This window comes from Corvus moneduloides, chromosome 2, assembly GCF_009650955.1.
Source record: "Corvus moneduloides isolate bCorMon1 chromosome 2, bCorMon1.pri, whole genome shotgun sequence".
In the NCBI taxonomy this organism is placed as follows: Eukaryota; Metazoa; Chordata; class Aves; order Passeriformes; family Corvidae; genus Corvus; species Corvus moneduloides.
In genome coordinates, this window is record NC_045477.1 from 32,113,345 (window position 1) to 32,141,274 (window position 27,930).

General features: G+C 45.2%; 1 protein-coding gene across 5 annotated transcripts in view; it reads right to left on the reverse strand.

Moving 5' to 3' along the window:
* Positions 1-13,111: 13,111 nt before the first annotated feature.
* TENM4 (teneurin transmembrane protein 4) overlaps positions 13,112-27,930 on the reverse strand; it is a 1,563,960-nt gene continuing 1,549,141 nt past the window's right edge. For all 5 annotated transcript variants that reach the window (XM_032099028.1, XM_032099031.1, XM_032099030.1 and 2 more), the window contains one exon: positions 13,112-20,788. In XM_032099028.1, coding sequence (XP_031954919.1) covers positions 20,030-20,788 — 759 coding nt within the window. In that variant the 3' untranslated portion in view covers positions 13,112-20,029. The remainder of the gene's footprint in view (positions 20,789-27,930) is intronic.

Sequence of the window (27,930 nt, forward strand, 5' to 3'; positions counted from 1 at the left end):
CAGCAGGTGGAAGAAACAAGGGCTGGATATTGGGCAGCAGCTGGTTCCACATGGTGACACCAGTGTATGCTGCTGTGAATGCAGTGCCACTGGTCCTGGGCAGCTGCTTGACTCTGTGATAGGTCACACAGGGCTTGTTTCCAGCTGTCCTGGTGCATTTTCCAATGGGAACAACGTGGTTAAGAGCAAAGCTTGGTCTGTGGAACCCCTTGATTCCCACCTGAGTGGCAGTGTCCTGACTGGCAGTGGTGGGGACCCCCCAGGTTCATAGTTACTGTTGAGTCCAATTGCTGGGTCACATTTCTGTGATGCTCTTTTGTTGTCAACACCTGACTGTGGCCATTTCACAAAGTGAACAACATCCTGAAACAATGGTGCGGAACATCCTGAAACAGTGGTGAGGATCACTTTGGCTGGTCTGGTAGATGGAATCACCCCCTTCTGTATCCAAACCATCTCTGCTATGGGCAAGTGCCCCTTTGAACTGCAGATGCAGTGAGATCCTGGGACTGTGCTGCTTCTCCCAGGGACATCAGGAGGGCTCCTAATCTCTCACCTGACTGACCCTCTTGTATTTTAAGGGGGGGAAGGGTTTATAGCCAGTGTGAAACTGCAAGAATCTGCTTTTTGGTTGTCGTGCTCTGACGTGTATTTCCTACACGTTCTTGGCCAGTTATTTGATCTCTCAGTGTTTCCCGTGGGAAAATTAAGACTTCCCTTATCTTGAGGTTGTATTCCTTATTGTCAGTGAGGGGCTCAGGGATCATGGGAGAGACAGATGCTACATGACTTGGCACCTGCATGTGCTATAAACAGCTCTCAGCATGATGCCTCTCCCTTTCTTCTCTGTTCCTCAGTGGTGAGGCCTCCTGTGTAGCCAGTTCTGCTTGCAATGGGTTTCTAAGAGCTGGTAAATAGGGGCATCTAATGATGCCAGTTTTCCAGAGCAAGATAGCCTTCAGAAGATGCATAACTTTGACTGCAGGCTCACCAGTGGGTCACAAATCCTGTCTGTGAGGGCATGGTTAATTCACCCCAGCTGCCAGTGCCACCTGGTCCTCCAGTTCTTTCCCCTGCTGCCCCTCTAAGCAGGGTTGGTTGGATCTATTGCTCTGTCATGGACAGTGTCAAGTAATGAACATAGAGGGTTTTCTTTTTATGACTCGTTACATGAAGAAAGCCTGAGCCAAAGACAGAAGAGCTTCTGCAATTAAATGGATGCTGTTCAGCACAGGCTGTTCACTTTTGCTGGTTTCCTAGTGGTAAACTCCCAGCAAAAGCCTTGGAGAGTGATACGTAGAGAATAGATAAAGACATAATACAGCAGAGAAGAAAATCAGAATTTTTTCTCATGTGTGTCTGTCTGTTGAGATGTATTTATTATCAGTTTCATATAATTTTATATTTTCCAATGTATTTCAGATATATGGTATGATATAAAAATATGGATTCTCACGACAGTGTTATAAATGATTGGAAATTACCAGCTGGGAAGTTTGTCTTCTGCAATATATAACACAACGGAAGCATGTTGTATTAAAAAAAAACAACCCTACATTTAAAAAATAAAAAATAAAAAAGAAATACTTGTCATAAGCAATCTGTTTCCCAGGAATATTCTGGATGCAAAGTGGAGATTTATAAACCCTGCAGTGTGTGCAGAGAAAATGGATGAAAACATGAGCCGCTGGTTGGCGTTAAACTGCAGTGGCATTCCTGCAGCTCTCTGTGTCCAAGCCATGTGTACAGCATGGATCACTTCCAGCCGGGGATCCAACAGCGCTGCTGTCCTCCTTTCCAAAACTTGGGAACACTGCACTTCCCTGGTGGGGTTTGCATGGGTACAGGACAGATGTTTGCTAGTCAGCAATTGGCCTTGCTAAGCTTTGGACGTGATTCTGGACCTTTTCTTTTTCTCTCTTTCCCTCAGAGACAAGGAAATAAATTACTTCAATTCAGCTGAGGATGCGAAGAGCTGCTGTTCATCATGGAAGAAGTAGACGTTTGCATTTTTGTGAAGGTAACTATATTTTTGAATAACATGCATTTCAAAACAATTGTGCATCTGTGGGAATTCAATTCCTGTTTTCATGCCAAATAACCAGACATCTGTCAATTGACATAAAACTGGATGTGTTTGACTTAATAAGTAGCAGGTTGTTGTTGTTAGGACCTGCCACCCAGAGAAGCCACGGCAAATGCTATGCATTTGGCTATTGATGACTGTTGATCCATGTGCCAATAGCAATAATAATGCTAACCAAACTGGCTCATGGAAAGATGAAAAAATCCCCAGACTTTCATCCCAGGTTTAGAAACAGGAAGTATCTACAGTTCTCACATTAGCCAACACACAGAGGGACGTGGAATGAGAGTGTAAAGGGCCAGAAGTGATGAAAAACATACTTCACATTGCATTTCTGTGAAAAATCACCTCCAGGAGCATGGTGGAGGGAGAAATGGGCCCACTGACCTGATCAGTGAAGGCTCACATGAGTAGCAGCCAGGGGCTTCGCTGGGGCAGGGATATAAACCTGCTTGTCTTGGCCTGAACACATCGGTGCTGGTGGGTTCCATTCACAAAAGGAGGAATACCTCATATTTTAATGAAATGGGTAGCCCGATGTAAGATTCCTTCTATTTTATGGCATCCTTGAACTATCTGTTTTTTCTATTCTCTTAACCATCTGGTAGTCATTAACATCCCCATGGAAAGCCAGGGATTTCTTTTCCCCCCAAAGACACGTAACTTTCCATGCTTCCTTGACTCTTCACAGAGCCTCCAAGAAAATCTCTCACAGCTACTTGCTAAAAAACTGTTTTTAGGGAATAGATTTACTGCTGAAGAATATTTCAAGCTTTCCCTTCCATGCAGGCATCTTCCGAGGCCACGTTCCCAGTCTGTTCCCTTGGGTGGGATAAGTGCACATGCCCAAGGAGGTGTTGGTGAAGGAGAGACTCATGGCAGCCAAAGGCAACCACCATCTGAGCTCAGCTTCACCTCCTTCATAGCCCATGAAGAGAAACAGTGAATTCTGGAGTGTGAAGCATCTGCCCTAATGTAGCCATCTGTCTTGGGATGAGATGGATCACAGCCCTATTGCTCTGGATTGACTGTAACGGGAGAGTATCACAATTAGTGGGATGGATGGCAATACTTTGGAGCCTAATGGTGGACAGGATGGACACCTCCTTTGATTACTTGTGTTGGAGGAGAAGCTGCTTCTACTATGTGACATGTCTGAAAAGGATCACTGACAGCTTTGGCTTCAAGTGTGCATGAAAATCTATCTATTCTCCTGGATGGCTGGTGGCACAGTGATCTCAAGGCTGGAAAAAAATCCTGACGCAAAATAAATACCTAAAAATGGGCAGAGACGTATTTATGGGGCTGAGAGTGGATTCACTCAGTCCTTTTTGAATATACTAAAAATAAGCACAAACACTAATGGCCTCTTTAATGGTTAGAAAGACATTAATGTTAATGGACTTCTCGCTATCCACTCTCTGCCTAAAATGTGTTTGGTGTCATTGGCCAAAGTCAGACAATATCACCCAAGCTAATTCTGTCTGAGTGAGTTAATGAGCAACACGGGCACTCCTCTAGGGATTTCAGGTGGCACAGCTGTAAAATATTTAGTGAGATAAGGACCGATGCTGTTTCAAAATAGTCCAAAGAAACACATCAAATCCAATTTTTGAAATGCCAGGACTATGTCCTCTGAATACTTCTGTATTTTCTGTCCCTGATTTTTTTACAGAAATAGCCAGGGTGCAGGGCAGAGCGGAGTGGGGGAGGAGGGGAAAGAAAAAAACCCACTAAAGGCAAATGTGGGAGAATTTGATGCATCTATATAAACCCGTATTTTTTCTATTTCAGCTCCTTTTTTTTTTTTTTTTCTTTTCTGGAGATGGAAAATTTTGTTCTTGCAACGTATAATCCTGCAGTATCACCTCTGCACGACACTGGGGAGGGTGGGGGGGAAGATGGGGAATGCATTTCTGGTAATATCCAGCTGCTTTTGTTAGATCACACGCTAATTCCCAGTCTTTGTATTCTGCAGCCTTATTTACATTACATTATCATTTCATTTATGGGCCCCTCGGAGTTCTCCATCACTTTGGGGAGCTCTCTAAATTTGCCTTTCATCACGTATTAATGAAGTGTTAATAGCTCACCCAAGCCATTTTTGAGCAAACACCATGTGACGTGTTTGTGTTGTGCAAACAGCCCGTGTGCTTTGCTAATACACGACCGGTGGGGACAAGGCATCTGCCACCTCCCTGATAATTTCTTCTTCTGCTTGCTTTGCTTGCACATGACATTCCCGCCCTTTGGAGGCCAGCATGGACCTCTCTGCACAAAACTGAACTCCTGAAGCTCTGTGCACCACGTCTGGTGGCAGAAGACAGGAGAACGAGGCAAAGTCACTGAAAATTGGGCAGTTTCTGGAGGCCGGTCCTAGGCAGGGGATCTGCTGGATGTGTGCACATCTAGCAGCTGGTGTGCTCCAGAAATCAGGTAGAGCAAGGGGAGAGGCAAGGGTGGTCGATGACCTGCTGCTGCCCAAATTGGTAGGACAGGAGGTCTGAGCCTGTGCCACGCTCCCCAGTGCACTCAGGGATTTTGGGGTTTTGACTTGCCTGTTGCTGCCTGTCCTTTAGCAGTTAATTCTGTCAGTGTTTGTGTCTGGTTATTGATTTCTGGTGACTTCTTCCACCCAAACCAAGAGCAGTTTTTTGGTTGTTTTTTTTTAACAAGCTGGGTAAAAAATGGAAAATGTACCATCATGAGCAACTTAATTCTTTGCTATTTTTTTAAATTTTTCCAAAACGAGCAAGTTACAACTGCAGGAGGGGAAATCCAACCCTTTTTTTTTTTACCAATCCTCACTATGAGGGAGAATTTCATCACCTTTTTTTCTTAGGTAGGAGCCATACATTTTCCATATTCCCTTCTGTGTTGCCTCTTGTGCATTTTCTTACCTTCCTTTTTTTTGTCCTAAGCTGCTGCTGGACACCTTCTGCCCTGACTTGGCAGCACTCAGATTGCTGCTCCTGAAGTACAGAGAGGAGTAAAATCTGATACTCTGGGGGATGTTCTCCTGGGCATCACGCTAATCTCTTGCAGGATCAGGCTGCTGCATTCATGATGGGAAAAGGCACGGTGATGTATTTTAAATACACTTTTGGGAAGAGCTTATTGACAGGTCCTTAATAAATGCTAAATAAATGCATCTTTCAGACATCATTGCCGTGTGAGAGAGGGGGGGATAAACCATCTGAAGAAGGTTTTAATGTCCCAAAACAACCCTTCCTGAGCTATCCCCAGCATCCCCTGGCTGCCAAGGCAGCAGGATAGCGCAGCAGGGAGCTGGGGTGGGGATAATGCAGACTCTGGTTGTGCATAATGGGCCCTCATCACTTGGAAGGTCGTGGGGAAACATCACCTTTTACATGAGCAGACCTCGTTACTAATTCAGCGTTCCCATTAGCCAGGGATGACATTTGCAGCCCCCTCCAAAGGCCAGGGACGTGTTTCTTGCAGCCTTTGCAGCCTGGACCACGCTGTGTTTCAGGATCCATCCCAAAGCCCAGCCGTAGGGACGCTGTAGCTTTTAAACATATTCAAGAGGCACGGTGCCTCCTTTCTTTTAATGCACCTCCCATTAATTCTCTAGGATATGTGATAGGATGAGACCCTCTTACTGCTGACCTTTTAATAACAATAAAATCACTCAGTGGTGCACTTTATTTTGATTTATCATTGCACAACATAAAGGGATTATATATCAAAGGAGGCACTAAAATGATAAGACTAATAAGAAGAGACCAGAGGAAGATGGGGAATAACTGGAAGAAGTTTCAGTGGTATTTTCAGTCAAAAGAGATAGAAAACTATGGCTTATCTTGAATGGCCTTGGGAATGATTTTTTTCTCCTTTCCAACAGCTGAAAATGCATAGATCATGTCAAAATAAACTCATATTCAAAAATATATACAGGCTATGTAGAATTTATCTCCAATAATTGGAGTACTGGACATTTTCTGCAGGCTTCAGCTATGTTATTTTTTGGATTTAAATTATTTTCAAAAAAAGAGATTTATCCATAGCCTTCATATATTTTGATTTTATTTCCTTTTTATTATCAGGGCAGTAAGATCCATTGGCAGAGCAAATATCAAAAGCTAGGCTGACAAACACCTCAAGATTTTCTTTTAAGAGAAGAAGATGTTAAAGGGGAAATGATTGCTCTAAGCCTCTTATTTCATCCCCCTTATGAACAAGCTGACAGGTAACATCCAGGGTGTTTGGAGCAAGAACACGTTTGTCAAAGTGACATGTAGGACAACCACAATGCTTTGTGAGTTTGAGTAATGTTTGAATGGACTCAGTAAGAATTTCCAGGAAAACTTTGGGAATATCAAAACATGATCTTTTCCCTTTATGGATTGTTGAAAGTGAGTGTATTTACATATTTAAGTGATATTTAAAGAAATCCTCATTCTGCAACCGCCTTTTTCTTGCACAGATTGACTTGTGGTAAAAGAATAAAAATTTTTAAAACATGCCCAAATCATCCTGTACAGAGAGAAAGGTTTTGTGTGAGCTTTTTATCATTGATCAGCCAAAAAAGTCCAAACTCTCCCTCCCAGTTCTACCCGACCCCCTTTCTCCTCTGCTTTTTTCAGCAGAGCAGTAACTGCACCAGGGAAGGACTGAAAACAGGAGGCTAAAATTCAGCTCATCAGCGTAGACACAGGAGGTTGCCTAGTCCAGCCTCTTTCTTCTGCTCTAAGCCTTAGAAATTACCAACCATTAACATTTCATCAGTTCAGGGATTTGGATGGCAGCTCGCACAGGAGCTGTCTAAAAGCAACACAGGCTGTGCCGCAAGCCAGCCTTTCTGAGGGTGTTTTAGGTGCAGCTGCTGTTGTTAATTCAAGTGTTGGTTGTGACTGTAAGGCCGTGTAGCCTGAGCAGCCCACTAATGTCACAGCTGGACTCCAGTCCACTGTGTGCCTAGAGAAGTGCAAATCCACTGCAGACTGCGAAAAGAAGGAAAACAAGCAGGAAAGAGGTCTGAAAACACAAGGAAGGAGGCCTTGTAAGGAAAGAAAAGGAAAAAAAAAATTCTAAATATGGGGTTGGCATGTTGTTTTGTGGGCTCCTGTCTTTGAGAAATCCACAGACGGGTGTAAAATGAGGGTTAATGGGGCACTGGAAGGTCACAGACACTGGGATGAGGGGAACAAGGTAGGCAGCAGCCGGAGCTGGAGAAAAGAAAAGGGAAGAAGTGAGATACAAGTGTCTGAGCAAGTGCAAGTGGTGCTCTGATGCTCATTGCAGTCCCAGCTGAAATGGGTACTTCAGCCCATTCCCCATGAATGAAGAGCTTTATGAAAGACATTTTTGGCCTTGCAATTTCATCCTGCTGGCTGGTTTAGGAGCTGGGTTCCTCACAGTGTGTTTCCTGCTAGGATGCTGGGGAGCACTTCATTTCTTATTCCAGGAGTGGAAAATAAAAGATGAAGAGGAAAAGCCTGAGTCCAAAATCTTGGGTTGGGTTTTCTTCATCAAGTTCAGCTGACTTTATTTTACTGTAGAGCCAGTTCACCCACTTTCCTGAGGATGCTGGTCCTGTAGACAGGGAGATGACCAGAAGACACAACTGGTCACCAGCCCACCTAAGACCTCAATCACTTCTTCTCTGTTGGTTGTACAGGAATGTATGGCAGTGGGTTCTTCTTCTACATGTTTGAATTAGAAAACTAAGTTTAGGAGGAAGAACTTGGCCATCTCTAAGTATTTTTATGTTGCAAAGTGTAAAAACAGGACTGCTTTTTATGTCTTCCCAAGGGTTTTCATAGAGGTCTCTGCCTTTCTCTGCTTGATCATAGAAAATGTTGAAAACATCCTTGGACCCAGATCACTCTCTTGCACAGGTTCAAGGCCAGAGCCAGAGCTTGTGCCAGCACAGATGGCGTTGTTAGACATGTGAGGGGAATATAGAAAAAAAAATAAAGAAGACAAGTAGAAAAGTGCATTTCAAGAGTCGTCAGCCCTCCAACTTTGAAGTGCCAGGGCATGTTTGCTGCACTCATTTCTCAAGGTCCCCACAGAATTGCTGAGAGGAAGAAAGCCATGTTTAGAAAAGCTGCCAGATGACAAGACCTGGGGATGTAGGGCACGGAGCAATCACACAGTGGTTTGCTTGCTCAAAGTGCACCTGCAGGGAGGAGCGCAGGCATGGGAGTGTGCCTTTGTGACAATGCAGGGGAGAGCAGGGAGGGATGGAGAGTCTCCTAAATGCTTATAAATACATGAAAATCCATCTTGAGGCTGCTCCTCTGAAAAAGCCACACTTACTTCTATACGCACAGATATTTCTATGTGAATATACAGCTCCCTTCCAGCTGTGGGCTGTGAGCAGCACACCTTGGTGTGGCTGTGTGCAGTGTAGGTGTGAAACCCTGAGCTTCCCAAAACTGTGGGTATGCAGGACACCTCCCTCCCTTGGTGCTGCCCTTTCAGATGCTGGAGGCGGGTTTTTCTGGCATGACATCCAGAGGGAAACAAGCACTGGGGAGGGAGTTTGAGGGTATGGAGGAGAGGCAGAGCAATGCCATGCACAGTGTCCTCTTGCCCCAACTATTTGCCCCAAAGCAGAGCTGACCCAAGCAAGAATGTACAGAAGAGGCAAGAATGAACAGGAGAGGGCCCTATATCTAGTGCAGCATGTCCAAAACAACAGACAGAACACTCTAACCTCTTACAGCTGCCATTTCAGGCTCCTGGACCAAAACCCAGGCATGCTGAGATGCACCGGGTAACATTCCACACATTTCCAATGCAACACTGGATTTTTCTTCTTGCTCCTCCTTATACACCTTATTTCTGGAACTTCCCTCCTTGCTGCTGCTGGCTGGGTGACGGCTCCTTTTCCTGAGCCACCACCAGAGCCTGAAGAGTATGAACAGCACTCCTGCCATGGCCCAAAACTGTCACTGCTGCAAGGCAGTTCACTAAAAATTCTTCATCAAAAGCCTTGTCAGGCAATGGAAGCAGCTGCCCAGGGAAGTGGTGTAGTCACCATCACTGAAAGGATTCAAAAGATGTGAAGGTGTGGCACTCAGGGACGTGATTTAGTGGTGGACTTGGCAGTTAAGGGTTGGAATCAATGGTCTTAGAGGGCTTTTCCAGGCTAAAAGATTCTGTGATTCTGTGATGAGGTCTGGTTGTGTAAAACTCCTGAAGGACACGAGTGTCTTCTGGATGGAAAATAACGGCACAGCAATGAGTTAACAGATCCCTCTCATCTCCTGTTCTTGGAGACAGAAATCAAAGCTATCTTGTGGTCCTGCTGCCTTGCAGCATCTCACTGGTGGTGTGGCTTTGCTGAACAAACTCACTGTAATGATCTGCCCACTGACTCCTGCCTGAGAAACCCTGGGGTAAGAAAGTGTTTTCTGAGCTTTGGGTTAAAAAACTCCACTGTGTCTTGAGAGAGAGACTTGGAGATGCTCAAGCAGACTCAGTAATGCAGCAAGTTGAAGTCCAAGCTCAGAGCCATGTTTTGCCTGTGGTTCTATTTCATTTAATTCAGAAGTGGGAGATGAGCTGGTGTTAAGACCAAGCATGCTGTGCTGTTAACGGTAAGGATGTGGTGCTTACCCTGTTCCTATATTCCTTCCCATCCTTCTCTGAGTAAATCCTGACAAAGATGTGCTGGCTGGGCTTAGGAAGGCTTGTGGTTTTGCAAACACTGTGCTGGAGGAGCAGGAGGTGCTGGAGCTTGTGGTTTATGTAGTGGGTTGGTGGTTGGAGCAGTTTTTTAGACAGAACCAAAGAAATGCTTGTAAAACATCCAACTCACAATAATTAATGAGGCTCCCTTGCCTGGACCGTCATTGTTTCAACAGGCTGCATTCAAAGGAGCTCTTTTGCCCTGGAAAATTCTCTGCAAAGGCTCACCACCTAAAAATGACTGTTTCAAACCAGAACTGCCATGTTTTGACAAAGGCCAAGCTCAGTTGTTTCAAAGGGATGCATTAACGACCAGATAATTTTTTAAACCCAATCACTCTTTATAGGAGAGTCTCTGTCCCTGCTCTCAGCAGCTGCTCAACTTTTTGGTATCTTGAACCTACACCTCTTTGGAGGAGAGCCAAAGGCATTGGGAGCATTGGATTGCAGCCCTGGACTTTGCCCAGGCTGGAGGTGCAGCAGTGCCCTGTCCCTGCGGTGCAGGGCAGGGAAGGGAGGGTGCTGCAGCTGGGATTTACCTGCCCACGCTGTCTCATCCCTGCGTGGGCACATGCACCATCTCACCACACACACTTGCAGAGCTAAACAGGCCTGGAGGGACCAATACTCAGGTGAGCTGTGTGATGTGATGTGCTGTGCCAGCCAGCCAGCCAGTGGCACAATTTTGGCCCTAAGAAGGGTCATGAGGCTGGAGCACTTACTCCTGGAGAGATGACCCACCTGAAGGCACATCGCTCCTGTTCTACCTGTGTTCATTTCTTCCGGCCAAATATAATCACCAGTCTTTGGTTTTAGTACTTTTCAACTATATATGAGATGTGGTCCATGGCTGAGGCTTTAGTTGCTTCCTGTGGGAATGCAGGACAACTTTTTTTCTGTGCTTGCACCTTAAAAGCAAAGAGAGTCTCCTTGTAAGTGTTCTGAAAGATAAGCCAGAGTCCTCTGGCTATGGCCTCTATTAAAGACATGATGTGATAAGTCTGCCCTGGCCTATCAGACTGGCATGGCAGGGTGGCTCTCTCAAAAGCACTTGATTTACTACCCATAATATTTTGATTAAAACATTGGTCTTATCTAGCACAGCCACATAAGGCAGAGACAAACCCGGTTCACCGACAACTTAAAATGTTGCTGTTTCCTTGGCTACCCTCAGGGATTAGTCCTTGGTCCAGGGCATTTCAATATAATTATCAATGATTTAAGGCAGGGTCTTTTCTGATGATAAACCGCAGGTGGTGCAGGAAGTGAGGGATGGCGGGTACCAGGGGTAGCAGGTCACCATTGCAGGGTGATCTGAATTCCCTGGCTAAGCACAGCTCAGGAAAATGCATGTGAGTAACAGCCTGATGCAAACTATTGCATCTGACTTGGAGAAAAGGCTGCAGACCAGACCCATAGGAAACCAGAGGCTGGGGGGAGGACATCAGGATTGCTGTGTAATTATCTCAATAGCCACTTTCTAGGGCAAGAATGAATAGGCCAGCGCCTTCCTTGGTGTTCTGGTTTGGACAAATTTGGAAATATATCCTCTGAGAGAAGGCAGGTTACAATCATCCCTCTCCCACCAGGTTTGGGAAAAAAAGGGAAATTTTTCCTTGGAGGAAAGTGAAAGAGATAAAAACTATTTATTTAACAAACACACAGGAAAAGGATAATAATGCTAAATAAGAAAACTTCTTGCTGTAGAGACAAAACCTGGGAAAATTTCAGAGTCCTTCTGTAGTAGCCTCTCTCCTCCTCCTCAGAGCTGGGACAGGGTGGGCCCTCCTCCAGGGCCTCCACCTTGGTGGAAAAAGTCCTGATGTGTTCTGATGTTGAAACAGTCCAGCAGAGAAGAAGGGAAAAAAACAAAGTCCCAGGAAAACAAAAGTTCAACTCTCCGTCTCCCTCCGGAGAAAAAAAGGCCGAAAGCTGGCTGGAAAGCAAGCAGTCCTTCCCTCTGCTCTCCCTGCCGCAGAACGCAGAGTGTGTCCTTGAAGCAAAACTGTAAACTGCTTTGAAAGTTTTGCTGGGTTTTTTTCTCTCCACCCTCTCAGGTTCAGTTTAAAGGCACAGAAAGGCACAAAATTAATTTCTGGGCATAGAACAGCAATAGGCGATACACATCATAAAGTCACCCCAAGAGACTTGGAGACAAAAATCTCTGATGAGCATAGGAGCAAGACCCTGTGTTGTGCACAAGGTAAGTGAAACTGTCCCGCTGAGGGCAAGATGACCAAGCACGCCAGAGGATGGAAAAACTAAAACTATGCAGTAGCTGGAAAGTAAACTTTGTGCCACGAGGCTGGAAAAGTCCATCCTGCTTGGCATAGCACAGGGAGAGCAAAGAGGGGACTTGGTTGATGTCAAGGGGACATATGCTTTGCAGGATGGCTCGAGGAGCTGCACCAGATCTGGTGGTTGGAAATTGAAGGCTGAGGAACAGGGCCCTGAAAGAAAATGCACGTTGGTAGAGAGGATAACTTCCCACAAGGAATGGCCAAGAAAGGGTAGAAACCTTAGGGAAACCTTGCAGGCATCAATACCCACCAGCAGCTGGACTACTCTCACCTCACTCAAGACATGCACGCAAAGAGGTCTCAATGGTTCCTGTGACCCTGCCTGGTGTCAAAGGAGAAAGAGAGGTGCCATTTATTTCCCCTATCACAGCCACCTACCTCCAGAGGAGAGGGATTCCACACAGAACTGGACTTTCTTCTAAAAGACCCAATTTCACCTGGTTTTGGAGAGCAGAACAATGCTCAGGCAGTAAACCTGGATAGCAACTCCCCGCTCCTCCTCCAGTGATTGCTACCCAGTCCTATGCTTCATCTTCCCATCAGGTTGTCCCCAAGGACCACACAAGAATACCTCCCCCAACACACGTTTTCTGAACACATATGTTTTCGGCCCGTTTTCTGAAGTTATTCTGGATTTTTTCCTGAAGCATCAAAACAAGCTGCCAGTGGGGCTGGACCAGGCAGCATCAAGAATCACATGAGGGTTTCCCTGGATCACTGTGGAATGCGCTGCAGCAGCTTTTCTTCTCCCTCTGCATGAATGCGGATCAGATACACAAGTTTCTGCAGGACATATCACTAAATCTAATGATATCTTGATTTGTTAAGCATTTTTTGGCGTGCACAGTGTAGTTTCTCAGTTTGCTTACCTTTCTACTGGATTGGGAAAGCCTTGGGGGCACTTGCCATCCCATACCCCATGTACAGGTGGGGAATGCACCTTTGGAGTGGGGAGTGGGGGGACATTTTGGTCAACTCCTTTGCCAGGTCCATCTCCCATGTAAGGGCCAAATAGCTGGGGTGAAGAAATTAAATGTTTTCAGAGAAAAAAAAGAGAGCACTATTTAAACACAAAATATTCTTTTATTTGTCACTGAAGGCTACACATGGTCATTTCTGTCTGTTCGCTTTTTTTTTTCTAGAAGGTATCTACATCTGCACTTATTTACAGCCTGGTTGTATTTACACAGTCAAGAATACAGTATTAGAAACACAAAGTATCGAGAAAAAAAATTTCTCAAAAAATTAGTTCCAGACTTCAGGAAAATTATTACACAGGGTAATGACAAGAGTCTTCAGTGCTGGGCTTACAGATGCAGCTTTGATACAAAGTCCTCTTCTTGGCTGGAGCTGCATTAGAAGTCCTCTCACAAAATAAACATTTTTCTTTTTAATAGAAAAGTGTGATTCTTTGATTGGTTATTTCAATAACATCTGCGAACTGCCCAAACACTTTAATTTTCTTTTTTGAAAGTTTTATTGTTTTCTTGAACAGTTTCCATCTCTAAGGAAAAAAAATTATATATATGTATGTATATATACTTTTAGTTAATTTTCATTTGTGGTTTTCTATGCTCCCCAGAAAGCACTGACCTCTGGAATGGGAGTTAACAGCTGAGCTATGTAACACTTGGTCAGGAACACAAAGTTTAATGGTAATTAAAGGAGAGCAGGAAAGAAACAGAAAAGGTTTCCCTTGAGTGGGCTGGGTTGTTTTTGGTTGGGGTGGCACAGGATGGAAAACTGCGACAGGAAATGGCCCCCAGGACATGCAACAGCCCTTCATCCAGGAGTGAGAAGGGGGTACTGGACAGGGCCCTATGCGTCCCTGTGGTGTCTGTTTGAAGCTTGCTCTGCAGTCGCAAGTAATTTTATTTAAATATATTCAAGAGATGAAAAAAACCCAACCCCAAAACAAACAAAAAACCAAAAAGAAGCAAACACAAGAAAGCTGTGGGGTTTTTTTTATTTTTACAAAACTCATGAACATTCTTTGGTGTAACGGGGGACTATTTAGTGATCATAATAAAATGAGTGATTATAACAAAAAGAGGTACTGAAAAGCTAGCTTGTCCTGTGGAGGACTGTAGCAACAGGAGCAAAAATGCCCCAGGCCATGCTCACCGTGGGATGGAGGATGCTGCTGGCCACATGGCAGCCAGATTTTATTCCATCAAACGCATCCCTGGCATGGAGGCACAGTGTCCATATTCACCAAGTTGGCAGTGCCACCAGGGCGAGGAGATAAAGTGAGTAAGATTTAACAGGCAAAGCGATCTCCCTAGCTCCATTATTAATGTTATAGGCAGTCATTTCTCCTCCCCTTTTAAAAAGCAGCCACAGATCCGTGATCCCTGGCCCTGGTTTCAATTACGCAGAGATTGAATCACAACAGACTGCTGTGCCGTAAATATGAGGGGGGCCCTCTCTGTAAATCGTAAAGTTGAATGCTAAAATTTCATGTTAAGAACCTTGTCTTTGCATAATGGATTGCGCTGCCATCCATCACGGTGACACTTACAAGTCACAGCTGAAAAAGTACTTTATTAGATTTTTTTTTTTTGAACAATTTTGATTTATTCTGGTTACACTGTCTGTGTAATAGACTGAGCAGAATCTCATGCCGGTCCCTACGCTCAATAAAGCAACTACAGATATATTACAGAAATCCCTCACTGTTCCTAAGTTACGGGCAAATGGTGTCTCAGGGACTGCTCCCAGTCATCTGTGTCTTCTAAACCTGAATCAAGCACCGGGCTCTTAATGACCTTCATCTCATCGGCCCTTGCCTGGTGCTGTTTAGCGTTGGTGGCCCATTTTCACTGTGGCTCTGATCAATAGCTGTGATGACAAAGATATGATGAGCTCCACGATTCCCTCCGGTCACCGCTGCTTAATGATTTTTCCAAGTGCCAATCTTCAGATGAAAGGGAAAAAAAATAAAGATCTCAGAGGAAACAAATGTGGCATTTCTCGTGATGCCTAATTAGTCTTGCTCCTCTCCCCTTGGGCTGAGCACACAGGATGTTTTTCAGCTGCAGAGTCCTCATGGCACTGCTCATGTTGGATGCCACACCATGTAGGTCCCATCACTGTTGTCCCTTAAAATGGAGCATGTTTCAGTACCAGCTCCAGCTACTGAAGACTTGAGCTGTTGCTCCTTACTGCTCTGAGAGACGCAGCTCCTGCTCCAGAGCACTGGATTTTCTCCTCTGAGCTGTAAGATTTGCTCAGGATCCTTCTCACCACCCTTTGGACTGGAGACAAGACCGGAGTTGAAAGTACGTGAAGTTACACCTATTTTGATGGGGAACTCCTTTCGGTGAGGGCTGAGCCCTCTTTTTGCAAGTCAAGAAAAAAACGACTGCTCACAATCATACCTTAAAGCACTTGAGACTTAAAGCACAGTGACATTTTCCCCAGGAGATGGTCTGCCATGCCTTTGAATGGGCCTTTGAAATGGCATCTGGAGCAATAGTTGACACGCTGGAGGGAAGGGATGCCATCCAGAGGGACCTTGACAAGCCTGAGTGGTGGGCCTGTGTGAACCTCATGAAGTTCAGCTGGGGCAATCCCAAGCACAAATATAGGCTGGGTGGAGAATGGATGGAGTACAGCCCTAGGCAGAAAAACTTGGGGGTGTTATTGGGTGAGAAGAACAACATGACCCATCAATGTGCACTCACAGCTCAGAAAGCCAACCAGTCCTGGCTGTATCACTAGCAGCATGGGCAGGAGGGCGAGGGAGGGGATTCTGCCCCTCTGCTCTGCCCTAACCAGATCTCACCTGGAGTGTTGTGTCCAGTTCTGAGGCCCACAACACAAGAAAGATGTTGATCTGTTGGAGCAAGTCCAGAGGAGGCCACTAACATGCTTGGAGGGCTGGAGCACCTCTGCTACGGAGACAGGCTGAGAGAGCGGGGAGTGCTTAGCCTAGAGAAGACTCTGGGAAGGCCTTAGAGACCCTTCCAGTGCCTAATGGGCTCCAAGAGAACTGGAGAGGGACTTTGGACAAGGGCATGGAGTGACAGGACAAGGGGGAATGGCTTCAAATAGAGAGAGCAGGTTAGGTATTAGAAAGAAATTCTTTCCTGTGACCATGGTGAGGCACCGGCACAGGTTGCCAAGAGAAGTTGTGGCTGCCCCATCCCTGGAAGTGTTCAAGGTTGAATGGGGCTTTGAGCAAGCTGGTCTAGTGGAAGGTGTCCCTGCCCATGGCAGGGGGTTGGAGAGAGATGATCTTTAAGGTCCCTTCCAACCCAAACCATTCTCTGATCCTGTGATAGGGAGTTAGTGCTGTGGGATTTGCACCCAGGACCTTCCAGTCCTATGGAAGCAATGAATTACTACACTCCTGCACACAAAGGGTCAGGCAGCCAGAAAGGCCCCATAGGGTGGCAGAAGGGACAACAAAAAGAATGGGAAGGGGCAATGGGGCCATCAATAGAGTGGAAATGCTTGTGGATAGCAAAGTGCAGATCCTTGATGAGGGCACAACTCTTTGTGTTCACAGCCCATTCCAGAGAAATGCACTTGACATCCTGTAGGAAAAAGCATTTTTCACTAATGAAGGGGTAAATTTAGGGCTTCAGGACTGAAAATGTTCTTGTTTTGCCATCTAGGTGAAGTGGAAAGCTTTCACAGAGGCTGAGGATTCAGGAATGTAGTAGCTATCTTTGGCCAGGTTTGTCCCCAACATTAGACAGACATCCCTTTTAAGTTTTTGTTTTGATAGAAAGGAGCAACATATACATATATATACTTTTACATATATATTTTTTTCCCTTTTTGACACAATGTCCATAGTTCCCACACTGGGTGCAGGCCCAGGAGAAGACCGTCATGGACCTGGCAGGCAGAGAGGTGCAGTCACATCCCGATGCTGCTTGAGGATGCAGAGAAATGCAACCTGAGGGTCTTGCCTTGGCCATGGAACAGAGCAGGATGGCTCCTGGCTCTAGGCATGCTGGACGTGCACGGCAGGACGGGGAGACTCTTGAAAAATGGGTGAACTCTTCAAAGTCATTAGCTCATGTAATAACCTGAAGAGTCTGCGTAAGGCTGTAGAGGTGCCATCTCAGGCTGGCAGGGTTCCAGTAGGAATATTTTACACTCGAATCCCTTTTCTTGGCTCCGTGGAAACATGACCCATTTACTCTTGCACTGCTCCTCTTAGCATTGTAACACATGGATGGGGATGGATACAGAAGCACCACTTCTCTTTGGAGCTGCTGGGAGTGGGGCAGTGTAAAGGGGAGGCACATCGAGCTCTCTCTGCCCTGCTGGTCTTTACCAGGGGTTCATACCTTTTGACCCAGCTTCCTGCAGGTCTGTTTTTGCTCCATTCACGCTGTTTTAGACACTCTCAGCCATCCTAAGTTTGAGGTTCTAAGTGGGATTTGTCCCTAGTGTGACTTGGAGAGGGGGAAGCAGGGAGCTGGACAGCACTGGGAAGAAGGTGCTGCTTCCTTCGAGTAGGTGTCTACTGCTGGTTTGGCTAACAGTGCCCCTAACCCCCACGAGTGCATCCTCAGGGCAACCCAGGCTTACCAAGTGCTTCATACCAGCCAAACAGGTGGCAATGCCATGGCCTTTTAACCATCCTTGGCAGGCAGCTGCCAAAGCAACTGCGCCCTTGCCAAAGCCTGGAGTGGGTCTGGCCAACATGTCTTCTCCCACCTGGCTCTGCCAGAACTGGATACCCTTTCCAGCTCCCTGTGGTTCACTCCTGCCAAAGTAATAAAGGCTGTGTGCTGCAAGGGGTGGTTCAGAGTACAGAGCCAGGACACAGCACCAGCATCATCACCCTTGCTGCAAGCAGGAGAGACGACCAGAAAATCAAACCCATACCGCTTGGTCACGGCCATGCAGCCAAAGGTATTAGGGATTCAGAACTGAAGGAGGAACAGTCTGTTAGGGGAATAACCATCCCATCACCTTCCTTCTGGCAAGCACCCAGGAACAGACAGGCAAGGCAGACGGAGCTGGCAGCCGGCATCTATGGAGAAACCGTGAGAGCACCAGGGCTGCCAATGTTTCGCTGCTCGAGGACTGCACGGCCAACACACGCTCCCGCTGTATCTGGGGGCGAGATCCTGCTGAGGAGTGTCACTCTGTGCTGGAGGATGGCAGTGGTGTTGGCATGAGTGCAGAAGAGCTGCCTCTGAATACACAGGTGCATTGTAGGACTCCGAGTAAGGAAACAGCCTTGGCATGGACTTGCACGTCTCAGGTTATCTCTCTGCAGAACTGGGAAAAGCCAAAGTGGATGGAATAAATAAAAGAAAAATCAGGACTGAGCTGTTCCCAGAGACACAAGAGAGCTCTTAGAGTCAGGATACGTGCAGGTGTCAGTGTGACAGAGACACCTATCTGGGACCAGGGCTGGCCACCTCCAGCCAGAGCTCCGCTGAGAGGTGGGGTAACACTTCTGCCTGCAGGAACAGTACAGGACTGTTTCAGGCGGGGAAGAGGATGCTGAGCTCATCTCCTTGCTCCCTTGAATTTCAAGGACTCTTGCAAATACCAGAGCACAGAGGTTATGTGAATACAAATTACATTAGTATGCCGAGCAACTTTGTCAGCAGTTTCTCGTTAAAGCACTTGGTCCTCTCTGTAGTGGGCATTTCCATTCAACCTCCCCCTCATCACTGCTAACAGTCAACTGGGCTCTCCGTTAAATTCGAGCTCGTGCAAGAAACAGTGAGAGGGTTGATTTCAATATTCTCCTTCTTGTCCCACCACGCACAAGCTGTTGCTACTTATTAAACATTTTAAAATCCCTGCTGCCAAAGTCCCCAGGAGACATTTATCTGCCATAGTCATAAACGACTTGCCAGCATGCTACTCCAAACTGCATTTCCCAGCCAATAAATACAAGCTCCAGAATCAGGAAAAGCAGGGTTTGGCTCTAATTTTCAGTGGTATGTCACTGGGATACTATAACTACTTTTAAATTCAAATCAGCTTCCTAAAAATTAACTGGTTTTATCAGATACAGCACAGTGGACTGTTAAACACGTAGCCTCATGTACTGAAACACTATACATTTAATGAAGTTATGCCATTAGCAAATGTACAACATGGGTGCATTAAATCCACCTATAGAACAGCTCTATGTATGAGAGAGAATTTATTTTAGCTTTTCTCAATAGAGCAGGAGTCCCTTTTCTTGGCTTTTGCTAGGTTATTTAACTAAAACCAGGATTTGCGCACACACAAAAAACCCCAAGAAGTATCTACTCTCATAATGAAAAAAGACTGTTTTTTTTTCTTTTTTTATTCCAGTTCAGGAAGGAAGAGAATCATCTTGCAAGGTAATATAATCAGCTCCTTTGCCTCTATAATCTACTTCTGCTCAGCAGGAGCTCCCAAAGAAACACTTTATGTCCCAAGTGAAATGTGAAAACTACTGGTAAGGTCTCTTTTGAGGCACGTGATTTGCACGATCACTTTCAGAGTATCAGAATCAGCGTTGTCTTCCATCTCCTTTCTTTCTGGGAAGAGGTCTCTGGCACGCCATGGGCTCCCCCTGTTCCAGGTGGAAGGCTATGCCCCTGCCCCAAGTCAGAAAGGGTTAGGATGACACAAGTTAGCACAGACACCCATTTCGCACTTACACCTAAGGACATACGTTGATGACTCCCCACTTCAAATTCCTCACAAAGAGGGGGGAAAAGAACAAAAAAACAAAACAAAACAAAACCCAGAAAAAAGGACAGGAGACAATAAATTTCACTGTGATCACACTACGGCAAAACATACCTTCTGTTCATTGCAAAAAAACACGTGAAGGCCAAATTAAAGAGGGAAAAAGTATGTTGCATGAGTTACAGTGCAACTGTATTATTCCTTTTCTTGCTATTTTCCTCCCCCCCCACCTTGTTCAGTTTAGAAAAAGGATTGAGTACAACACAGTCAGGTAAGTGGCCACAAAAGAGTAGCTGTCTTTGGCAAGAAGTCACCGCATTGACCCTCTCTGTCACCTTCTGCCCATTTCGCTCTGTCTCATGAAGTGGATGTTGTTGGCGCTGTCTGAGAGTTCAGGGTACTGCTCCACTGAGATCACAAAATAGCCATCGTAGCCCTGTACCCGGCCTGTGTTTAGCACTTGTTGCTTCTCCCCTTCTGTCCACGAGCGAATACCCTCCTCCCCATCCCGCAGTCTCTGCTGTTCCCGGGACCAAGCTTGGGTGACAGCGCGCTGCCGGGCCAGCTCCAGAACGCGTGCCTTCTCCTCATCCAAGGTGGTCCCGTAGCGCGTGTTTAGACACAATGCGCCGTACTGGAGCTGGATGTCCGTGTAGCGTCTAGTCCTCCCACTCAGCACTGTGTTGATCTGGGACACTGTCACATTCACGCCGTTCTCCAGGGTCCTCCGCCCGCCGCTGAGGCCTAGGATGGACAGGTCGCCCTCCGACGGCCCCTGCTTAATGAAATAGTGTGTGTCCACCCCGTCAATGGTGAAGTGCAAGTTCTCCAGGTAGTGGGCATTGTTCAGGATGGCCGCGATCCTCCGGCCATCCTCGTTAGCCACGCTGATGATGTCAGTGGCCACGCGCCCGTCCTTCATGGCGAACTTTACGCCCTTGCCAAAGATGGAGCCTCCAGAAGCAAAGTTCTTGTTCTTCTTGACGTGCTGGCACCCAGCGATGCTGGAGCTGTAGATTTGCTCAAAGCGCTCCAGGGTGACAAAGGCCTTCAGCTGCTTCTGCACTTCACATTGGACCCCCAAAATGGACTGAGCAGGGAGAGAACGAAGAGAAAGACATATTAGAAAGAGAAACTTGATGACCCAAAGCTATTTTTAGGATGGCGGAGAGCAAGAAAACATACTGGAAACATGTAGTGAGGAGCGCCATTGTTTTTTTTCCCTTTATCACATCTTTTCAGAATTTTAATTATTTTTCATGAAAGAGATGTGTTGTACCCCTAATGCTGATTGTTTCTGTAAACTGAACTGTATTTAATCTCATAGACTGAACGATGTAGAGGAAGAAAATGATTTTTTGCCTCAATGGTGTGAGAGTTGAATTTGGACACATATTTTTAGGTTGTATTTCAGTGTTCTGCATGTAAGAAACAATTCATCTTGGGGCCATGGTGCTTTACCAAATGTTTCAGATTTTCTGTGAAGTGTGGAAATATTTGTAAAAGTTTCTTCTATTTTAACTCCACTTTATAACTCCTTGTGCTGCCTTCAAAGGCCCTGCATGACCTGCATGACCCTCAAAGTGGCCATAACCCCTCTGTATTCCATTTCAGCCTGGCCAAAGCAGGTTGTTCAAAACTCAAGGAAGGCATTAAATCCAAAACCCATTTCCTGCAAATCCTCTACAATTTGTAGGCTCCCTGAGTTAAGGCCAACCACACCTGATACTCAAGTTTGGGCTTGTATTGAAGCAAAACTGCTGAGAGACAACAGCCCAGATCATTTGCAGTCAGGTGCAATACAAAGTCACTTCTGCTGTTAGTGTATAATGGAGCAAGCACACACCGAGTCAGCAGCTCATCATTACTGCAAAATGCTCTGGAAATGCTCTCATCAATTCATGGCAACACTGGCTTCTTACAGACTCCTGTTTGTGAACAATTATTTGCTCAAATTTCACAAAAGCAAGAGGATTCTATGACAAAGCTCTCCTGGCAGTGCCAACAGCTCAGTTCAATAATGTAATGACACCCAGGATTAAATATAAGCTACAAAGTTATCTCCATTCCAATTATTTTGAGGAAATTTAACACCCTTGAAGTATATTGCCTTAAGCTGTCCATGACCTAAAGGCTCACATCCTGGGGGCAAGAAGACTATTCAGATGATGCAGGCATTTTAGTGTGGCCCTCTCAAACAAGACTTGTAACGTGGCGAGGGAAGTGAAATAAACCCTCATTTCCATGGTGGCCATTTCCAGGAAGGATTCGTATGGTATAAAAAACCATAAAATAAAGGATTGAGCATTGCAACTTGCTCAGAAGTTATGAGCAGTTTTGACTGATAAAAGAGAAAACTGTAAGGGAATAGAGGAACACAACTTCAAGAGCACATTTTGGGCTGTAAAACACTAAAATTTCCAGAAATTACTTTTATTCAAAGTGATGAGCAGGCTGGTGTACCTTCTCCTTTTCCCTTTTTGATTGACAGCATAGCAGGTGGAGCAGGAACCAGTCTCCTGTGAAAAAGGAGCTCTTTCTGGTTTTCTCCATCCTGCCTGTGGGGCATCTCACACACCACCCAGAGAGCAAGATAATTAACAGACTGATAGGGAGCTGAGCCCAGCTTCTCTGCCAATTGCACAAGTGCTCTAATTATGCAAAAAATGGACGTAATTAATGTAGACGTCAGCGATGATGGACATGGAACAATCAGGCTTCCAGGCTCCATGAAACACTTACTGCTCTAAACAAGTGCACACTGCACAGCCTTGGTAATTAGCTATTTCCTCTTCAAAGAGGTTTAAATGGAGAGTTCTTCTTCTCAGATGTATCTCGTAGGGGTTGACGTTAGGTGGTCCCTTTACCACTTCGTATGTCACGTTGCCCTCCAACGTGCCTCAGTAACATTAACCAGTGATGGGAAAAGGCACCTCTCAGCACTCACACCACATCACTGCTCACTCAAGGATGTAAATCAGTTCTTCTGTGCTATATTGCTATGTCCTGTGATCACTTATGTATCACCATCTATAGATACACCACCTTGTTGACCAGCAGGTGAGTGAAAAAGAGTCTCTGGAATTAATTTCACCATCCTCTCTCTGATTATCACTTTGGGGAAGGGAGCCTGGGGAGGTCAGGCAGTACTGGGCACGGGCAAATCACACCGATCAGAAATTGCCCCTGTTCCCCTTCAATTTTGTCTCCATCTCCTTATTCCTGATGAGCTGCAGGAACTCCAGTGTGTTTTCAATTACGAGCACATTATTAGGTAAAGAGCCTCTATGAGTGCCTCCAAATTAGGTTGCCACAACAAACCAGTGGATCTGGACATCACCAGATACTAAATTCACAGGCAAATACCTACCTTTAGGTGCCTTAATCAAGAACAAAAGTGGAACCAAAGGGTTTTCTATTGAGGACTGGTTACTTCTGGGCTCTCCCCATCTTTTTTTCACATAGGGAAGTAGGAAATGAGATGTGCAAAGCTGTAATGCTGAACATTCACCATCACTTAGAATCACAGACTGGTTTGGGTTGGAAGGCACCTTAAAGATCATTTAGTTCCAAACCTTCTGCCACAGGCAGGGACACCTTCCACTGCACCAGGCTGCACAAAGTATTAGCTATCAACTATTTCAATAACTAAATGCATCTCTTGTTACCTTGAAAACAAGACCAGGATGACTTTGAAATGACTTTTTGAGTGCACTTCTTTGATAAAAGAGTGTATTTGGGAACAGCACTCTTTTAAAAGGAAAAGCAAACACATCTAACAGAAAAACACCCCCAGCCAACAAATTCAAGCAAACAAGAGCACAGCCAGTGTGTATGCTGTGCTGTGAATATAAAGAGGGTGGAGGCAAACAGATTATACTAGTTCAAAGAGGCAGTGTATCCCTGACTTTGAAATTACCATTTCTGTTTAATCTTAGAACTCATTTCAATGAACTGGAAAAGAAAAGAAACAGAAAATTTCCATCCAAAGCTGCAGTAGCATGTGCTATTCTCTCAAAAATGCTGCTGCTTTTAGTAACTGTAAACCAAGGCACCTATAAACCAGTTTTATAGAAGAAAGAAGGGAATTCATTGCTATTTTATTTCAATATTTGTTGCTCGATGTGAGTGAAAAATATGCTGGGTTTATTTTTCCTCACAGTCTTTTTTAATCAGATGTCCTTAGGTGACATTTCACTTTATCTAGTAACAACCCTTTGGAGAGAAGAGAACGACCTTCATCATTTGTTCTCTGCTGCACAAAGCTCAGGAGAGCAGCACATTACCAGGATCTCTGAATAGCCTCTTGCATTTTGCCAGCACCTCTTGAGGATTTGAAATACCATCACCAGATCCTATCATCTGTTGTTTTTAAATACCGCCTTCCAGTGTGAGACTGAAAGCTTTAATTTCCCATCAAGGATCCAAGATGTGAAATACGTGAACATGTTTCCAAGTTTCTTTCTATCCTTGTGCCATTATAGACAGATAGGTGTTTCTCTTACACCATATGGCTTACAACGCAGAAAGCTACTTTCTCCAGAAGGTTTGGAAGTTATGGTTTTCTCTGATACATGATTCATTTTTAACTCCTTCCTATTTATCATAGAATCACAGAAAGGCTTGGTCTGTAAGGGACCTAAAAGATGATCTTCTAACCCACCCACCCACCATGGGCAGGGATGCCACTCACTAGACCAGGCTTCCCAAAGCCCCATCCAACCTGGCCTTGAACAATCCCAGGGATGGGGTATCCACATTTTGTCTGGGCAACCTTTTCCAGTGCCTCACTACTCGCTGGGTATACAATTTCTTCTTAACATCTAATCTGTATCTCTACCGTTTGAATTTAAAACTGTTCCCCTTGACCTATCCCTATTTACCAGTGTAAAAAGTTGTTCTCCCTCTTTTTTATAAGCTCCCTTTTAATTTTCCCTCTCGCTCTTTGCTAACAAAGCCATTGTTCAGCCATCAGCCTCCTCCCTACGTGACCTTCCTTCCACGTGACCATCACCTGGAGACAAGTCTCCGTTCGGATGTGCCCACCAGCACGGCCGCACTGCAGGTGGGTTGGCCAAGAGGCCATGTGTGGGGCAGCAGAGGTGAGCCATGAGCCAGCAAGGCCAGTGCTCTGGATGCTGCCTGGCTGGGAATGAGCCAAACAGGAGCACTAACTCAGGGGCTTAGAGGAGAAGTCTCTCCTCCACCCCACCACTGTACACGGCTGTAGGGGGATAACGAAGTTGAGTTCATGAAGCAGATTTCAAGTGTGGAGAAGTGAGAGGATTTGCCTCCTTCTCTTGCTCATGACTTTTCATATTGCTCATTTATTTTCATAAAGCCTTAAGAGCTTAATGTCTTTGAGACCTCAGCTCCTTTCCCTGCATTAGATCCTTTGAAAACTGACCACTACATTTGTGAAACGTAACTGGGGGCTGATGGACAGACATGCAGACAGCGTGATGGTCCAAGCACAGGCCAAAGCACCTGCAATGTCAGGATGCCTTCCCTGAATGATGAACACTGGCAGAGCCTGTCTCTCAAACAGACTGTCCTTGGAAGAAGCTCTGCCAGAAAGCATAGACCTAGAGCTCACTTCCTGGCTGAGTGTCCCAGAGCAGCCCTTGCCTCCAAAATGCTGCTCCAGAGGGGACTCCAAAAACTACTCCTCCAGCAAAGCCTGTAACAGGCTCTGCTACAGGACCCTTCCTGGAGACAGTGCCCATGGGATGGAGAGAAGGGTAGGTATAACAGGATGTAGATAATGATACAAGTGCTGACTCCAAAACACTCCTCCCTGGAAATAGAGTTGTTCTGGCTCCAACAATTACCTGACAGCTCAACAAGACAAAAAGGAAGGGGAAAAAAAAAAAACCAACAAAAAACCAGAAGAGAAATTGGATTCAGGTGCAGCAGTTTCACAATATGCCAGAGGTGACCCAGAGTCCCCCAGTGGCCAATAACACTGAACTTGTTCAACAAACAATTTAGTGACAGCGTCGCAGTTGTGGGGAGGAGAGGGGGAGAAGTGCTGCACAATGGGAGTATTGGATTTTAAATGTCACTTCAGAGCTTCAGGGGGTTAGTGCAAGGTTTATGACATGCTGGCTGTTTTTGAGGTGGTGGATGCTCAAAGTCAGAATTATCTCTCCCATCTTCCAGACCTGCAAGGCAAATACCAAAAATGTTTTGGAAGGAGATGCTAGGGCCCTCTGGTTATGCACTCTGAAGAGAGATGAAGCAGCCATTTATGGGCATTATCTGCTTTGCCCTTGTGCTCCTTCCTGTTAGTTGTTCCTCTGATAAAAGAACAGACTCGGTCTGCTGGGCCATAGCTTTGATCAGCAAAGCCAGTGGAGTAGCTCAAATATACTTTGGTCTATCACAAGGAGGTATGTGACCCAGAGAAACTAGGGATCAGAAGACATGGAGATGACAAAGTTGTGGTATATCATTCAGTGATGAATGCCTTGTCCAGGCTACTTTTAAATGACAAAAGATGTAGAGCTTACTCTGTATGCTCTGCAAGACCATTTTACAGTTTGATCAGTCTTATGACCTGAAAATGTTTCCTATGCTTCCATTTTACCTTGGTTTAATTTTGTCATTTCCTATGTGAAATTTTCAGAAGTTTTTATTTTCTTCTACCTGCTTCATCAATAAATACAGAGACAACCAGTGGGAAGGAGGGCTGGACTGGGTCTGGGAGCATGTATCGAGGCCTGCAAGGGTTGAAAGTGAACAGAACTTTATGTGAAACATCAGTGTTGGATGCATGGATAGGCATAGGAGAAAACGGATCATGTATTCAGGTATCATATGTGAATGAATTTGGTGTAAGCAAATATGTGCCTACAATATGCTGGGTGTGACAGAAAGCAAGGGAAGCCTGCTCTAGAGCATTTAAGAGCCACTTGCTATCACAGCATGATCTTGCAACTGTAGACTGAAATAAAAATGCTCATGTTTTGTTGCTGTCATAACACAGGGGGAAAATATGAAACAGCCTGCAATGGTTAAATTCCACTTTCAACATCTGAGTGCAAAGTGACTCATCTGGAAGCATGACAGCTGTATAAAGCCCTTCTTTAACAAGCAGGTCCCTGCACAGCCCTCACTGCAGCTTCTGGCTTTAAAAACCTGTGAGGGACATGGAGATTTTCTTTTCTTCTGATTGCTCATTCAGGCAGATTCACCTAAAATGGGTAGATGGAAAGGAGGGCGCTCCTTGATTTTATTTCCAGCTTATCTGCCTGTATGAGCAAGGGTCAGTCTTCACCTCAAGCTGTCACTCAAGTTACTTGGCTATTCAGTAAGTCAAATAATGATACTATTATTAATACACATAAAAAAGTTATATATATATATACACACTATAATACACATAATGAAACCCACTACATGAACTAATGACAAAATAATAATATAATAACACTACCCATAATAATAACAATTTCTGTGGTGGTTCTGTGACAGTTATTATCTACTGCACATAACAATACAGAGATGGTCTTCTGTGCAGTCTCTGGATGAGCCTTTCCTGTTTGTCTACTCCTGTACAACTTTGCCCAGGGAGACCGTGTCACATCAGAGAGTAAGAAAAATCCTGAGGCTCTCTCTCATTACAGAAATAACTTCCGTTGTTGTTTTATTAGCATCTTATTGTTTAATCCAAGGAAATAAGAAACAAAAAGGGAGTCTCTGAGCTCCAAAACACAACTGAGTCACTGCACTGTAATAGTTTTCAGGCATCAATTCAGTCATGGTAGCAAAAGGCAGAGTTTTTTTAGTTCCCCCTGCATTATTAAGTGACACTTCATATAAATTTCCTGTTGAAGCTGGTACATTTTAACTTGTCTTCACCATGGTTATGAGGCTGAGTACCAATGATGGACTGACACACGACTATTATCAATCTAAAGCAATCTGTTTGTACCTCTGAGTGGTACTTTTTGTCATTCAGGAGATGTGACCTCCTGATTTAAGATGTGTACCTCAAGAATCTGCTGCAGGACATCAAGATTTCAGTGAAGTCATAGATAGAGAGGTTAGGAGGGCAGATGGAATCAATTCAATTGCCTACTGTTATAGTTTTATTAGCAAAAATGTTGAGACCATGTCCTGATCTCCCCAAGCACGTCGGTGCCTCGCTGCTCTTGCAATGTTTGAACACACCGCAATAGCAAGTGGGAGTTCAGACTAAAGAGGATTTGTACTAAACAGATGAAAGCC